Source organism: Mizuhopecten yessoensis, unplaced genomic scaffold (assembly GCF_002113885.1).
Source record: "Mizuhopecten yessoensis strain PY_sf001 unplaced genomic scaffold, ASM211388v2 scaffold9299, whole genome shotgun sequence".
Lineage (NCBI taxonomy): Eukaryota > Metazoa > Mollusca > Bivalvia > Pectinida > Pectinidae > Mizuhopecten > Mizuhopecten yessoensis.
This window is the reverse complement of record NW_018407978.1, coordinates 598,128-615,951: the sequence shown is the minus strand read 5'-3', so window position 1 is coordinate 615,951 and position 17,824 is coordinate 598,128. Positions and strand designations below refer to the sequence as shown.

At 34.8% G+C, this 17,824-nt stretch overlaps 1 protein-coding gene across 3 annotated transcripts; it reads right to left on the bottom strand.

The window, feature by feature from the left end:
- Positions 1–5,203: 5,203 nt before the first annotated feature.
- On the bottom strand, positions 5,204–17,778 carry LOC110457692. 3 transcript variants are annotated; one of them, XM_021509053.1, is made up of 10 exons: positions 17,630–17,778; positions 14,921–15,134; positions 14,414–14,517; positions 13,720–13,865; positions 12,763–12,878; positions 11,655–11,796; positions 11,102–11,259; positions 8,669–8,800; positions 8,077–8,314; positions 5,204–7,598 (listed from the first exon to the last, which is right to left on the bottom strand). In XM_021509053.1, exons 2-10 carry the CDS (start codon positions 15,123–15,125, stop codon positions 7,460–7,462), a joined length of 1,380 nt encoding a protein of 459 aa, XP_021364728.1. In that variant the 5' UTR covers positions 15,126–15,134; positions 17,630–17,778; the 3' UTR covers positions 5,204–7,459. The 3 variants fall into 3 exon arrangements, with proteins under 3 accessions (XP_021364728.1, XP_021364729.1, XP_021364730.1); XM_021509054.1 differs by having other exon boundaries at positions 17,648–17,778; XM_021509055.1 differs by having other exon boundaries at positions 17,655–17,778.
- Between the last annotated feature and the right edge of the window lie 46 nt (positions 17,779–17,824).

The following is a 17,824-nucleotide window of genomic DNA, read 5'->3' as shown; positions in this document are numbered from 1 at the left end:
TCCTGACAAAGTGTTGTTATTTTTCAGGTCAATCATAAATCCAATATGGCCGCCACGGCCACCATTTTGAAAACATATTTCAAACTTAAAGTCAAGTTCTGCTAGGCCGATTGAACTGAAACTTTGTAGGAATGATTGACTCATGGTCCTGACAAAGTGTTGTTATTTTTCAGGTCGATCAGAAATCCAATATGGCCACCACAGCTGCCATTTTGGTAAACTATTTCAAACTTAAAGTAAAGATCTACTTGGCCGATTGAACTGAAACTTTGTAGGAATGATCGAATCATGGTCCTGACAAAGTGTTGTTATTTTTCGGGTCAATCAGAAATACAATTTGGCTGCCATGGCCGCTATTTTGCTACTAAGTTCTAATAGGCCGATCTCACTTAAAATTGGTCTAGGAATGATCAGCTCATGGTCCTGACAAAGTTAAGTTAACATTATACTATTTTTTACTCAAATTGGTACATATTTCAACAACAAAAATAAATACTATAGACTCAGGTGACCGTTAAGGCCCATGGGCCTCTTGTCTGATATGACATAATGGTCACCTATACTGGCTTCTGATTGGTCGAAATTCAGTTATTGTTCTATTTCAATCAAATTTGGTAAGTACATGTATTTTGGCACTGCGAACTCAACCGCGGCATCGGTTTTCTGATCTGACAAGAAGTCTTCGCATACTGGCTTCTGCATGATTGGTCAAAATTCACATTTATTTTGATTTTGCTCAAATTTGGTATGTACATGACTTCCATTCACCTATTTACATTTGTTTTTCTGAATGCGCAGTTAGTTTGGGGGACATCTGTAATGGCCGGCTCCCATTACAATTAGCACTTTTTAAACAAGTTTGGCAATACATCAACATGAATGTATAAAAGGCACAAGTATAAAATTCCGAACTTCGGCTCAAACTTACAATGCTTGACACATTGAATCTCATGCTCAAAGTGGGGACAGGCGAGACATATAATTACGCGTAATTCTTTTTTTTCAATAACCAGGATACCCATAATAATGATATTTGGCCAGTAGGTATCTGGGACAGAGTGCCATAAAGTTTCCTCAAATAAATGACCTTGACCTACTTTCAAGGTCTTTAACGGTTTAAAAGTTATGGCCCAGACAAGTTGCGAATGGAAGAACCAGGAGAAGAAGAACCAGTACTATTAATACAATATGTTTTCCTTCATTTGAAGGGGAGACATAATTAATGCATTCTCACTCAATTTCTTGTGCCTTAATTGTTATTCTAAATATTTTATTGATTTTTGAAGTTAGGAGTGGGGAAATTATTACCCCAACATTGGTACAGCTTTTAATTTTGTAAACTTCTCTCAGTCTCTGATGATTTATTATATTTTGAACATCAATTTTTTTCCAAAAATGCATTTTTTGGGGGGTTTAAATAAACCTATCTTTGCAGAAACTGAGCAAAAATACAAGAAATTGATCAAAAGTAGAACAATTGAAGACTGAAAAGACAACATATTTTAGAAGAAAATTTTATTTGTCAACTGTTTTTGCCATTGATGTCATACATACTAGGTATACCTATGAATAAGTGAAAACAGAACCAGAAAAACAATTGCACTAAATCAGATCTATAAACCAATAATGAAAATATAATATCTTGTAAGGAAAAATAACCAGATGCATTGCACTCATTGGTTAGTACATTGGATAGGTATAAGTATTGGATCTTACTCAAGTGAACAACATGCAAGCTTTGATCACTGCTTTGAAAATTGTCGCTTGGGGAAAATTTCTCAAGGCCCACAGCATATCTAGTTACATGCTAAAAATAGTGATGTAAGTGATAATACATTTCCACTAAAACGTATGCATGATTAGTGATTTCATGTGCCTTCCACCTCCAAATACTATAAGTATATTGAAGAAATAATTTTAAGGATGCATCGGCCAGATTTTTTTCTGTATTTCTCGCGAGTTTCCCTTGGAAGAATTCCTAACCAAATCAAGGATTTCTGATATATGTTTAGCCTTGGTATGGTCGACACCAAATAAGGTGAAAAATTGCTTACATTAAGAAGCACTTGCTCAGACTTGCCTTAATTCCCCCTTTGGCCGCATATATGCGCCCAGTTGTGTCACCATTTATTTATACAAAATTGAATCCCTTCATTACCAAGAGATTCCCTATTCTAAATTGACCTAATTAAATCATAGTCTTTTTAAGAATGGCCCCCAGAGTGGATTCATTTAGGAGGGGGTCAAGGTCAGCTAGGGGTAAACAAGCAAGTGTTAACATTTTCTGTTTGAAAATTTAATGGATTCATCTGTGTAACATTTTATAGGTAGCTAAATGCTCCTGACCCTGTATCACTTTTTGGACACTGCCCCTTTGCCTCCATGGGTGCCTAACCTTCAGTGATACACAGGTGTAATTCCTAGATGAATTAAGTTATGTTGTATCAAGAAAAGCTTTTCTTGATTTAATTTTCCTCTTAATTGAAAATTTATTAGCAGAATTTTTGCTACGTCAAAAAGTTACTTTTGACCTTTAGGCAGTGTCATCTAAAAACCAGAACTCACTTTATATGTTAATCACTGGGTAATGGGGTCAATAAAATTCCTATTTATTATACAAGTATATATACTATAGTAGTAGACTTACTAAAATGTTGTTCAATATATTTAACTCAAGGCACCAGGGAATGAGCTAATGCAGGGTTCTATTTCTAGCAAACTTTAAATATTATATAAACAAAAATGATAACTGTTCCATATATATTAACACCTTCAATAACTATATACTTAGATTAACTATAAATATATCACAAGGAATGCTTGATCAAAACGAGAACCGCTATTACTTAATTGAGCAACATTACAATGATACAAAAATGTATTGTAAAAAGACAATTTCCCAGTTATTATAATATTTGAATATAAATTTAAGTGTATATATCAAAGTACTATATCAAACATAACAACACAACCAACACGGTTATAATCATCAGATATGCACAAGTATATGACTTGTCACAGACCAGCTCATTAGATGAGATCAATGAATATATAATCTTTACATTAGATGATTTTCAAAAACTGCAATATACCATGTGAAAGTATTTCCCCAAAATAAAAATATTTCTACTACAGGAATTCTAGCTTCTTTGAAGCTGTTTAAGCTTTATCAGTATTTATTTTACATGGGAAGCAGCCAATTGATTCAAACATGTAAAGAGACAACAAGTGTGTAGCTTAAATTGTAACCTGAAGGCATCAGAACAAGGTATCATCAAATGCATCCTCAATACTCCAGGGGTTACGCTCACGCACTTGTATCTGTGGAACCATCCTCGACTCCCCAGGAGTTAGGTTCATATGTCATGAAAAAATCAAAGGCTTAGCGTGCATAACCTAGTTGAGGAGACAAGAACACTAGTTTGATCGTTTGATGTACATCAAAAGAATCTTGTGGTCGCTTAATGGTAAAATTGACTGGCTTTGAGGTCGGGTGTCACTCCTCTCGAGACCCATCAAATAGCTAGCTGTGTGCCTTCAATTTTGCTATGACATATTCCAGAGGTGCAGAGAGTGAAAGTGAGTGTAAACCTGAAGTATCGAGGATGCATCAAATGGTGACTTATATTTGGGAGATACCCTCGTTTTCAAAAAAACTGTCTATCAATAATACATACTGAGAATCATATAACCATTGTCCTATGACACACAACAGTACTAATAGAAAAAAGGTAAACAAACAAGAAAATAACAAAACAAAAAATCGTTTCATAATTATGTAGTTAATATAAATGTGCTAAATCGCATAAAGTTACATTTATATAAATTTATTACAATAGATACGTTTTAATTCATAGCATATAAAACATTCAAATTTAATCAACACACAAAAACATTATTTTTCTATTTACCTTAAAATCTGCCCAGTATAAAAAGATCCACAAAGTAGGTGAATGTGTGTAAAATATAATGATTTTTTTCAAAGTTTGAAGAGATTAATTGATACCAAAAGTAATACGTAAATTTCTATACAAAAAATCAGTTGTCACATCAAAGACAGATATCAAACAACACATGTAATCAGTTTGGCAATTTTTGCACATAAATGAACATGAATTTGCATAATAGGTTAATGCCAGCAACCAACAATTTAAGACTGATTTACAAATTTGTATAGCCCAACTCATTTCAAGGAAATACTCCCTTATAAATATTCAGGGATGACAGGCATATATTCAAAACTCAAGCACACCTTACCAAGCAATACCTTTAAGGTCAAACAAAATAATAAGTGTGTTTCCTGTAACATGTTTAAAAGATTTAGAGTATAAAGTTTGTAAACAAAATTGATGTGGTTTCTTTAGGAGAGTGATCTTGACTTTTAGTGTACTTCTTAAAAAAAATCCTAGAAAAGTTAGGGCCAGGTACACAAAATAAGAGTAGGTAGGGTTTTTAAAAACAAAACGTTTTTTGTTTGGCCTTACTATCCTCTTATGTGTGTGTATGTTTGTGCGCTGGAGTTTGTATCTAGGTGATCTGCTTGTTTTGGGTCCCTACTTCTAACAGCTCATATACCCACATTGTAGTGTATACAACTTGAATACTGTAACACAGAACTGTAACAACCAACCAACACCATATAATTAATATAATAATATACTCCACATTTGGCAGGCGATGATATAAGCAACAAAGGTAAAGTGTCTTGGAAAGACAACAACTTGCTGTGTGTGATTTGAACTTTTGACCTCTGGTCAAAAGGTCAATGCACTACTACCTGTGTTATTTGACCTGTTGAATATATGTACACAGTGGCAAGAAAGTACCTTTGATTATAATCTTTACTTATAATTATGTTTCCTTGTTTCATTCATTGTAAAACAAAACATCATATTCGTTTTTCATATTCTTCAGAGATTCATTTGCCCCCAGACATCAAATGTCTAATATCAGCAATTATCAAAAACAAAAAACAATAATCGGTTGTCAAAAAAATGTTTTCAAAGAAGAATTTTTGCTTACTTCAATTTTGATCATCAATACAAACTGTAATAACAACTAAATGGTACGTAAATAGAATAGAAATAAAAACTACATCAAACACCTGCACAAAATGTAGATCTTATTCCCTGCTTAGTGCCATCACATATCCAGAGTGAATTGCATGTACTATTTAATATCAGTTAAAAAAAAATCCACATGGTTTTAAATATACAGTGGATACACTTAGTTTCTTTGTATGATTGGTGCCCTTTTGTGTATAATTCATCAGGGATTTAGAATTAGTTGTTAAATTTGGAATCTCGAATTAATGCAGTATGGTATGCAAATATGAAATTTCAAATTCATTCAACACCTGAAAAAGAAAATATTGCATACCGTAACAAACATAGTAAGTATAAACCGTCATTTTTCATAATGAAATGTGTGATCATCGTCTAAAATGTGCTATTTACGATGAAAATCAGCTATGTTGAAGCAAATTAACTACTAATTTTTGAAAACCTCCTTATGCACCAACCAGGTAAATATTTGGCATGTTTGAACATTTAACAGTGCTCTGTTGTAGAAAGACATTTATGGTTTTCACAAGCAAGGCTTTCATTTCTGCATGCTAACTGTCCCAAAACACGATATTTTGGCTATTTCTGCATAGTAACGCTATTTTGTTGCTATAGTAGGGCATCTATGCAATAAGCGCAAAAAAAACCCTGCAACAGGAAAGATATCCACAATTAATGTATATGATGTTGTTTAAATAAATTGGTAAATACTGTAATTTTAAGTTGAAATATTTGCTTTTTATGAGACCCAATCAACATTTACAGTGACCGAACAGTAGGTATTGTCACAAGACTAATGACACTGAAGGCAGGTTTTTAAATTGATTGGCTCCTCCTCCCCTTTAAAGGGTTTCTGACTTGAGCAGGGTTATTACAATAGAATCAAAAGCAGATGTAGAAACATAATGATGTAAAACTTCCTACGAGAAATTACAAAGATGGGATCAACCATTTCACCCCTTTCATGATCAGATTGAAAACATAGATTGATTGAAAAACAAAAAAACAATGTGACTTCATTTCCAGTAAATTTGTTGTTCTATATACTGAAAAGCAATGTTAACATGTTGCAAGAATGCATTGCAAACATATCATTTACCATGTATTTGCCAACTTAAAATTGCAGGCTTGATTAGCAAAAATCCACTTGAATGAAAAATAAAAAAAAAAATAAAAAAAAAATCAAAATGAGGCTTTTAACAAAATACCTAATGATGTAAATTTTTGATGGTACGTTGCAATTCTTACATACTCTTCCATTTTGGGGTACAGCATTTGCATTTTAGCTCTTGGTTACTCATAAATGGTGATAAAAAAGCTCCAGAAAGAGCTTTTCCAAATAGTGAAAAAACTTTTCCTGCAAGCAAGTAAACAACATGCTTGTTGGAAAGGCCAGAGTGGTTTCTAATTACAGGTTTTAGGTCAGAGGTCAAAATATATGTCATAGTGACCTACTTTTGGTACACAGCAGTGTGTTTTCACTATTTGCACCCACATACTCTATGTTTGTTAATCATGCACAAAATATTACAGGATGAATGCTGCGGAATTGATTAGGACGGACGGATGAACAAATTTAAAGTTACATATAATATCCCTGACTCCAACCACATGTTAGCGCATTTAGTTTGTTTTTCTCATTTGCCATAGGAATCTGTGCTTAAACAAAGCAGGAGTATACTCAAAGACTTTACTTCACATAAAACACATTTTCATTGGCTACATCTACTAAGCATTTCCTATCATCAATAGTACATACAATAATTACAAAAATAAAAATTTGATTATGAATATTGGAATCCTGAGCATTTGTTTTATAACTTAATTTGGAAGAGTTAGAATTGAAATCTAAAGCAATGGTACCAAGGATAAGAAGTCCAATGAAGTCCTGTAGCATGAAATTTCTTTCTGCAATATTTTATCCAATCAATGTGTTACCCTGGTACAAAATACTAGCCGCTTCCTACCGACTCGGCTAGAGCCAATTTCTCTTAAGCTCATTTGGTAGAGCACAAGACTAGTAAGCCATAGGTTCCGGCTTTAACTCCTGGCGGAGACATTGACAAATATTTTCCACTGTTACACCCCGATTCTATCATTTGATATCTGATAATAACATTTATCTGAAAAGAGTATTTTTCTCTCTAAAAATAGAAAAATCCAAACTAGTTGACACTCTACTACGTTTGTTTTGTTTATTATCTTAATGTGCAGGTTGTTGATATCCTACTATTATCATTAAGTGCTGATTGGAAGATTTTAATATCACTCTAATTGTTTAAAATTTCTACTATTTTTATATAACATGATACACCATGCACCAAATTATGCAAGTTTTTAAGTTGAGTTTATATTATGTAGCACAGAAGTGTTGCTGCTTTACAGAACTGTGAAGCCTAATTTTCCAGAGTTAGAAGCCTTATCTCATCGGCCAGGACCTTGGTGATATGCATGGCTTGCTCCACTTCGTCACCGCCGATTAATTCCAGCGCAGCTTGGGCAGCCTCTCGCACGTGTGAGATGAAGTCATTCCGCCTAAAAGTCATACACTTATATATATAAAGAGTAAGCACTTAATTAAACTAAACTAATAAATTTAAATCAGCTTAATTGATCTCGTAAATTTTGATCATTTTCATATTTCATACTTTTAAGATTAAGTATTTCCTTAAAAGTGATGTCATTTAATACTTAATTTGATTAGTTAATATAAATTTTCACATGAATATAATTTATTAATCCTACCCAAACTAAAAGTACTCCTAATTTTATCTCCCAGGCCATCCTTTAAATAGCAGACTAGTGTTCACTCAAGAGAATGATTAATAATTAGTTACACATTCAACATCAGGTTCACTTTTTGTTCAAAGAAAAATTCATGAAATCCTTTCCTTTTTTTTTAATAACACAAAATTTTGTGTTGAATCCACTAAAAATGATCAGATTCAGCTCTCTTAATTAGAAAGTTTAATACAACCATGTCAGTGTCTACTAAATTCTACATAGTACATACCAAAGGCGGAGTAGAGCTGGGACGGCCTCCTTAGCTTTGATGTGACCCAGAGCTAAACACCCTGCCTCTCTCACCAGACGATCTTTGTCATTAAGACTCTTCATCAATCGCTTGATTGTTGACTTTTCAGAGTTACCAGTCTTGGCCAATGAGATGCTGGCCACTGCACGCACATTAGGGTCCTGGTTGTACATCAGATCGCGTAGGGACTCGATCACCCGAGGGCTCTGGAACTGCCCTGTTAAACCCAAATATACAAATACTAATCTAATAACAATCCGAAATTGTCTTGTGAAATGCAAAAATTAAACACATCATAACCTACATTATTTGTGACTAACCCATGAGCATTGTCCCCAATGTCAAATAGTTGATTTTAACGCATATTTCAAGCAGTTATTCAAGGTAATATTTGAAACGTTCAAATGCTTAAGCCGGATGTTTACCCTTTTTTTTTTTTTAAATATCCGGGTAATGGAGTTCTTGGGCTTGTTTTGTAAATCTCGAATGATTTCTGTGTATAAAATCACCAGGATGTACAAGTGTACTTTAATTTATCAGAACTCAGCTTTTACATATAAAAGTAGCATACCTAGATGATCAATGGCTTGTACTCTAACAGAGGAGTCCATTCCAAATACCTCGTGTATTGCAAACATTTCCTTGACAAACTCCTCAACACTCTCCCATAGGGAGAGGGTCTCTCCATACCGTACTGTGAAATCTGAAACAAAAGCAATCTAATCAAATCACAAACAAATCTGTATATCATTTATGTTTCTCATCTTCCTAAACATAAAGTTTCATATAAGATTCTCACCTTTAAAAAAACCCAAGTCAGATGGAAATTAGTCATAATATATATAGTTAAATCCAGTATAACATGATGTATAAATCTTGACGTATATATCTGAGGTATATATGATTGTCACTTGTAAATATAGAGCTGTCACCTATAATAGATCAATTTAAACCCACTTAATATGACAAAACTTTGCTAATGGAAGTATTAACATTTTTCTTTATGATTAACCCGTAGTTTATAAGTGAAAATTATAAATTAAACTCTTGTTATAGTAGTGTTAACTATACTTTGCACTACCAGCCGATAAGCATGTTTACCTGTTAATTGCACATACATGCTCAACCAGACAAATGAAAGGCATACAGAAATTTTTATTTTTTCGCAGACTCGTGTTTCATCAGCTTCACATCAGCATGCTTAACGTGGTACAATAAACTTCAGATGCGATAACAAAATCAAAGCACAGGACATTACAATATTCACACATATGAACAAATTGTACAACACTAGTCTTGTCCAAGTCGTTACATGTCCAACACAAACAAAACTTCTGGAGGAAAACTACAACTGTGAAAAAATAAACAAGAGGCCCAGATGGCCTGTATCGCTCACTTGGAAATGTTAGCAAAATTGAGGTTGGAATAGCTAGATGTTGCTGGTAGTGTATATGTATTACATGGCTAGTCAGGGGTTATATTTATATGCAATTTGACAAAATCCTGTCATTTCTACAGGAAAAGGAGGATTTTGAAGAATATGCTATGTTTCCCCTATTGGGCCCCATCCTCTGGCCCCAGGGGGTCAGACCCACTGTTGATGCAAAATATGTTCCTCTTCACATAAGGATGCTCCACACCAAATATGGACCAAATCCTTTCTTTCATACGGAAGAAGGATTTTAAAGAATTTGCTATATTTCCCCTATTGGGCCCTGCCCATCAGGCCCCTGGGGAGCAAGACCCCTCGTTTATACAAAGTTGGTTCCCCTTCACCCAAGGATACTCCACACCAAATATGGACCAAATCCTTTCATTCCTACAGAAGAAGAAGGATTTGAAAGAATTTGCTATATTTCTCCTATTTGGCCCCTCAGCTCATGATCAGGCCCCTCTGAGGCCAGACCCACCATTTATACAAAAGGATGTTCCACACCAAATATGGACCAAATCCTTTCATTCCTAAAGAAGAAGGATTTTGAAGAAGAATTGGCTATATTCACCCTATTTGGAGCCGCTCCGCAGGCCCCTGGGGGGCTAGAACCACGGTTTATACAAAATTGGTTCCCCTTCACCTAAGGATACTCCACACCAAATATGGACCAAATCCTTTCATTCCTACAGAAGGAGAAGGATTTTAAAGAATAATTTGCTATCATTCCCCTATTTGGCCCTGCCCCTCAGGCCCCTGGGAAGCCAGACCCACCGTGTATACAAAATTGGTTTCTCTTCACCAAATATGGACCAAATCCTTTTATTCCTACAGACCAGGTGATCTAAAAATGATACTATTGCTTAATGTTGTCAACCCCTGTCAGTCAAAGTAAAACAAATTGCGGGGGTATTGAAATTTATTACATTCTTGGTCTTGTTGACACGTCAGAAGGCAGACAGCTACATATACACTCCGATAGGTACTGTCCGACCAGACCTGTTTGAGTACTCTGGTAATATCATAACAGCCCTATTTAAAATTACAGGTTTGGTTTGGTTTATTTTGTTTAATGCCCTATTAACAGCTTAGGTCATTTAAGGATGTGTCTCCATGTGTGTTGTGCATGTGTGCCGGAGACTTGTTATATTCGCCTCCTTGTGAAAGCGTGAATCTGATGCCAACTTTAAAGTGCTACCTTCCTGAAATGCCATGCCAAAGGCACCCAGCAAGCATTCGGCCCGATCATATTATACTGACAAGGGGTGAACAAGTTGTTGCAATTCCCCTTAATGCTGAACGTTAAGCAGGGAATAACAACTACCATTTTTAAGGACTTTGGTATGTCCTGGCCTGGGGACAGAACCCATTGCCTCCCTCACCTAGGCGAATGCTCAACATTAAGGCCAAAAGTGAGGTATTACCAAGCGAGGCGCTAGGAAATAAAAGGTAGTTAGAAGTAGGAGGAAATATAAGAATCCTAAATATTGCAATAGGTGCAGTAGATTGCAACAGCCCTACAGTAGGTATAACATTACACGTAGGTTAATTAACACCAGTTACAGTACCTACCTATGAGGCTTTCCTTTAACAGCATATCCACAGAGACCTCATCATTCAGCAGTTCTAACTCCTCCTTCCAGTTTCTCCAAAGGAAATCTTGTTCTTGAGTTTCGGTAAAAAGATTGGTAATCTCTTTGTGAAAATACTTAGAAAAATCCTTCTTGAACCTGAAGAAAAGATAATGTTGTAATTTTGTTAAATCATATCTGTAAACTCCACAACAGTAACTAATACACATTTAGACCACATTATTTGGTCAGTTTACAGAGATTTCTAGATTGTATAGTGTCTATACTTTTAATGAATGTAACTGTCAGAATCTTATTACTACATTGGTTTTAGACAAAATCCTGGATTGGACAGAGAGTTATGTTAATTACACAATCTCACAAATGATAATATTTCCCTGACATTTATTAACAAACATACATTGTACTTGTATGTATACTGTGCCAGCTTAATTAATACCAGTACATGTATTTGAATAACTGAAATAAATATATATTTAACACAATAGTTTCCATTTTTATGATAATTCCAGTCTGAACTTTCTTTTACGAACCTTTCCCATCCTACCATGTCCTCTTTAGAAAAGTGTCTTTTCCAGAATTCGTCTGCCTGTTCTTGTGTCTTTGTGTCTTTCTTTTTGCTTTTACTTGTCTGTCGGCCGAGTGTACCTTTACCACTGACATCACATTTCTCATCTACAATTAATATTGTCAAGTAATTCTTGCTGCTATCAATTTATGAAATTGCTTTTCTGAAACCTTTTTTCACAAAAGAAATATTCTCTTTCAAAATCAGTTTTGATATCAATTCCAGTTACAATGTGATTCAATAACTTAAATTCTGTGCTATTTTGAATAAGAATGAATTCTAATGAAGTTATTATTTTTACTGTTTCTTTAGAAGTTGTGATTCAATACTAGTGATTCTAGCCATATGCGGATACAGTTAAAACTCCCTATACTGCCATTATGCTGAGTGGAATTATTGCGTTATAAATAGAATTTGGTGATAAACTGAGGGAAACTTATAAAGGAATTTTCAAGAAAAGAGGAAAATGGGAACTTGAAATATGTTGGCAGAAAGTGAGGTGGCGAATGGATGAAATGGGTTATATCGAGGTTAAAATGTACATGGTCATAGTACAAGGTCATAACTTTGTACGCCAGTGTTATTTTGATATAATAATATACAACATTTGTATAGCGCCCTATATAATTTGTAAAATTACTATAAAGTGCTTTACAACATATGGATAATAGTATTAGTTATAACTGTTAAACAAAATAGGCTTACAATCACCATTATACATTAAGCAAGAAGATACTCATCTCAATGTGCACATAAATGAATAAATAAAGGGTGGTATGTCTTGACGTATCTGTAAAGAGCCGAAAATGCAGACTTGAAGAGGTGATTTTTATGTCCTTCTTGAATTGCCCATGGTATTTGACCTTGTAATAGCAGATGGTAAGCTATTCCACAACGTGACTGAAACCCTCCCAAAGCACCGGTTTACAGGTATTTTCATCTGACATTGGTATAGTCAAGAAACCTGTTTTTAAAATAAATTGACTTTAAATGACAGCAATAAAGTTCATGAAAACTGAAGAAAAATTTAACTGTCATCCAAATGTATGGTTTAAAGCATTTACAAAATGTACCTGTTTTGCGTGCCTCTAGCTCTGTTTTCATTCGTGCTAGTAATTCTGCAAAATCATCCTCAAACTTTTCAGACTCAAGAGAGAATGACCATTCAATGGCAGCAAGCTGTAATTTCCTGTAAATTCAAAAACCCAGGTAATTGCAAAACTATAGGGATGTCCAGGTAGATTAAGTTGATACGATCATTGATTTTTTGAGGATAAATACAAATAATTTCTCTGTATGAAATAATGATACAGTACTGATCATGATAAAGTGATAGAATTCTTCAATTCTGATAAAGTGATAGAATTCTTCAATTCATGAATATCTTTGGTTTTTATATTGATCTTAAAAGGTTTTAACAAATCAGCACAGCTGGAGGAAAAAGAGTAAATTTAGAAACTACTTGTAAATGACTCTATACTGGAAGGAAATCTCAGGATAATATTTTTTTTTATATATCAGAACACCATGTAATAAATCTACATAATGTATTGGTGTAATTTTCCATTGGTTATGTATAACATATACAGACAATTATTGTTCAAATAGTGGATAACACTTGTCTGTTAAAGGTGTTATTCACGTTTACCAATGTGTGACACACACATATATATATAATGAAATATAAAAAAGAATTGATGTACAATGTACAAGTACTATAATCTTTACTACATGTCGTTAAACGTTTTTAGAAGTTTGATGCAGTTTCTATTTAATATAATGTAGAAAGATAAATTACAAGTTTGATGTTACAGTTTCAGAAAAAGATAACAAACTATAGTCTGTCAAAAATTCAAGTGCAAACAATGACATCAATTTTCATCTTTAAGTCTCTTTTAAAATCCCTTCAAATGCTCAATGATAAAAGGTTAAATGTGATTAATTTATCGCCAGAACAAGAAATTTGGCACATAATCTGAGTTTGAGCATGAGAACGGTGTTATAAAATAGGCCCAGATAATTTCACTCACATTCCTGTCCCCATGCTGGTGTAGAGCTCCTGTTGTGTATTGATGGCGAATGGGAATATTGGTTTCTGTGAAATATAGGCCAACGCTACCTCATCCTGGCAATACTTCGACTTGACAGAGGAAGTACTCAGCAACGATATAAATAACTGCACGGTAAAGAAAAACAAATCAGATCAAGAGGCAATTAATGGAACAATTCAATAAATGTCAAGTCAAAGCAATCCATATATAGACAGGTTTGGTTTAGTTCATTTGTGTTTTATGCCCTATTAATTATAACAGCTATGGTCATTTAAGGATGTGCCAGGTTTTGATGGTGGAGGAAAGCTTGAGTTCCCGGAGAAAAAAAAACAACCAACGGCCAGTACCTATAGTGACTGCCCCACGTAGCTAGGTCTCTAACCTGCAACCAAGTGGTGGAGGGCTAGTGGTAGCAGAATTCAGATGCCTTATATATAACCACTTGGCCACCGCGGCTCGTTAATAGACAGGTAATGCTTTAAATGTAGAATTCATATATATTGCAGTGAAACTCTTAAAACGCTACGGAGTTTTCCATAACCATTTGATATATGTTTAGATATGTATAATAAAACAGATCATGTGAAGTTGGTAAGTATAGAAAAAATAAGATCTAACGCCCAACTAGAAAATAGTTGGTCGTTAGATTTTTTATTTATATAAGTAAACTTACTTTGGCATCAAGAATAGCTTGTCCAATTTTGCCAAGGAAATCTACACCTGCTTGTAACCCTGCAACATCGACCCAAACTGTGATGTCATTTTCCTCCAGCTTCTCTGTGAAAAAAAGTACACAATGCATGTTCTGTCAATAATAACTCAACACTTCTAATACAATGACTTACAATTATCTTTAATGTATCTGTTGGATGTTTTTAACTTTGTAAATTCTACCATTTTTAGAAAATATTTTCCCTGTGACAATAAATTGTGATAAATTATCAATGCTGTCCTTCTGTATTGCAACAATTATACACTACAAAACACACTAGGTATAACATGACACCTCTAATAAATAAACTTATCATTTTTTCCCCTCTGGTTTAAAACTAATATCTTTATAAATTGAAGAGGCTTTGGTGAAATTTTTGAGTTTTTAAAAATATGGAAATTAAACGAAACCTGTCCTTATCTATTGCTTTACTTCAAATTCTCATCGTTTCGTACAAGGTTTTGTTACCTCTGAGTTTTGCCATGATCTCCTTGTCCTGGTGACTGTAGCTAATCATCACATCCTTCGGACTATCACTGGATGCCTTGTCGAGGGGCGGTTCCACCTTCTGGCTCCCTTCTCCTTTATTAACATCTTTGCCCTTCTTCACATGATTTACAGCCGATGTACTTGTATTTTGTTTGGCTCTAGGAGTGCTTGGTTTAGAACCCATTGGATTACCCTGTAAACAAAGGAATTATTTAATTTTTTGAGATATATATATATATATATATATATAAAATGCAAATATTGACAAAGGCCTCTTATAATCTCTTGCCTCCTAGATTTCCTCCAACATATATCCAGTCCAACAATTATCTATACATCCCCTCAATAACTTCTTTAAGGTACAAAACTTTCGCTGAACAAATTGTAGAATTATAAATCAATATAACATGGTTCAGAATGAATGAATGCTCCAAATGCCGTGTCATATTTTCGCCATGCCTGCCATCAACATTTTCCCCACACAGGTACTTCAGCCTCATCTCTCAATACTAGTACATATGTGACATTTCCCCTATGGTCTGTACCATTTACACTGGAAATTTCGGCGAGTATACCTACCCCAACAGGAGTGTATCAGTATTCTAATATAGATGCAAATATATACATATAAGTTAATCTAGCTCTAAAACATTGCATTTGTCCGATACATCACTGCTTGTGATCATGTACGTCTTGTACTAACAAATATATAAAGGGGATATATACAAAGCAGTATCAATGTACCAGTATATGAAAAATAACTATGTATAGAACAATAAAACACCTAATACTAATCAAACTGACTGCTCCTACTACTGATCGCTCAGAGCGTGCATATATACACACACACAGACGGTCCCTCACTGACCGCCACAGCAACACACAGGGTATTGACCACCTGTACTGGTGATAGCTCAGTACTTACACGGTCGATGATAGCTCGGCATCCTACCTGTACAGATATACTGTACAATCTGTAGAACTCCTCTTGCTAACCTTGAGTTATCCTGACCACTCGGTGATCCCTATAACAATCTAACGAGCTCTCACAGTGCAGTCTTGATACATCAATGTAGCGGACCCGAAGCAACACGCTAGCTTGCCCTTGTAAGGTATGATACTTTCGGTTGAGCGATCGAAATGGGTAACAGTCTTATTCAGACATACCCCATCATTGAAAGCTCGCTCTCTAGTATACTTACAACTACCTAGTAATGGTCTGCTCTGCTGTATCATCCAACACAGAATAGCGATTCAACCTGGCCGTGGCTGAAAGGCGATGCACGTGCGTTTTGGCCACCTTATATACCCATAGGCCCAGCCCTACCTGTCAATCACTAGGAGATTGTCCGTATTATCTATATGTTTTGACTGGGACTGGGTCAACCCCAGCTCTACTCTAGTGTGTAAATAACATCAAGAATGCATGGAAACACGCCGGTTTAGAAATAAAAATAACTAGCTCTTCAGGTTTTCATCACACATTCATTTTCATTTTTTGACAGACGAGGCTTATGTACCTGTGATTTTACCCCAAGTAGTACAAGTACACATTGGCAAGGGATACCTGAACCTGAAATGAACACATCTCTAGGGTGATTAAGACCTAAAAAAAAGGGAGTATGAGAGAATGGTTAGAATAGAGTCTAGATTTTGGAGGTTCCAGGTTCGAATAATACATGTAGAGGTTGTTTCGCCCGAAATCCAGTTCGCCCTAGGTTGTTTCGACCCGAAACAAAATTTTAGGGCGAAACGTTGTTTGGTATTTTCTTTCAATTTTAGTAGTTTTAAGTCACAAATTAAGTATTCTTAGTCTTCTATATCATTTAAATCAATTTCATAAAAAAAAATGTGTTTGTCTTGTTTTTAAGCGAGTGTGACAAACGGCAGTTGTGAAAAGCTGGCTCCGCTCTCACATACTCTACATTAAATATACCTAACACCAATGTAGAAATTAAGTCATCAATAAGTTTAGTTGATATATTTAAAAATTAATCATTATATTAGCGTATATTTTTTTTTAATATTTTGGGCGAAACAACCTAGGGCGAACGGGATTTAGGGCGAAACAACCCGTTACCCATGTATTAAGCTGCAGTGCGCAATTCCATTTTCCTTCTCATGTTATAATTTAATCAAACAAAAAATGCAGAAGTATGCTAACCAGGGCCCAGTTTTTCAAAAGGTGATTAGCACAAATTTCATTTTTGGTGTATCTTCAAAACAAGACCATTGAAATAGTTACAACTTTTCAGATAGCAAATATTAAGTCGAGTGAAATTACATGCAAAATTGTGAGATTATACCTGGTAAATTATTAAAGGTTGAAAAATGTCGTTAAACAGTGAATAAGCTAATCACCTTTTGAACAACTGGGCCTTGGTCGGTATCCGGTTTCAGACACTGATGGCGTAAAATGGATTGCGAAATTTAATTTAATACCAATGGAAATTAAATCTTCTCACTGTTTTGGTATGGAAAATCTGAACTTTTCATATCTTTCTGAAGCTGAACGATAAATTGCGTATCCGTATGAATAGGCTGATCATAAGCCAAGACATCTCGGTTCCCTGCAGAGAAACTGTTAGTGTTTGTGATAGATACTAGATAGGAGTAAGCACAGTACATATCACACAAATCACAAGATGATATTCATTATTCTTTCAGTGAAAAGTTTTTGCCACTTACTAGTTAACTTCCACTAACCTCTTATCTTCACCACTGTTGTTCAGTGTATGGATGTTTCTATACGTGAAATGCAGTTAAATACATTTTATTGCTTGAACGCTGTTTTCGCATCCTCCTTGATACTTTGTTTTCCTTGGATATCCGATCGTTTTTACCACTTCCGGTTTTAGTAAATCAGAGTTATGTCCCCTACAG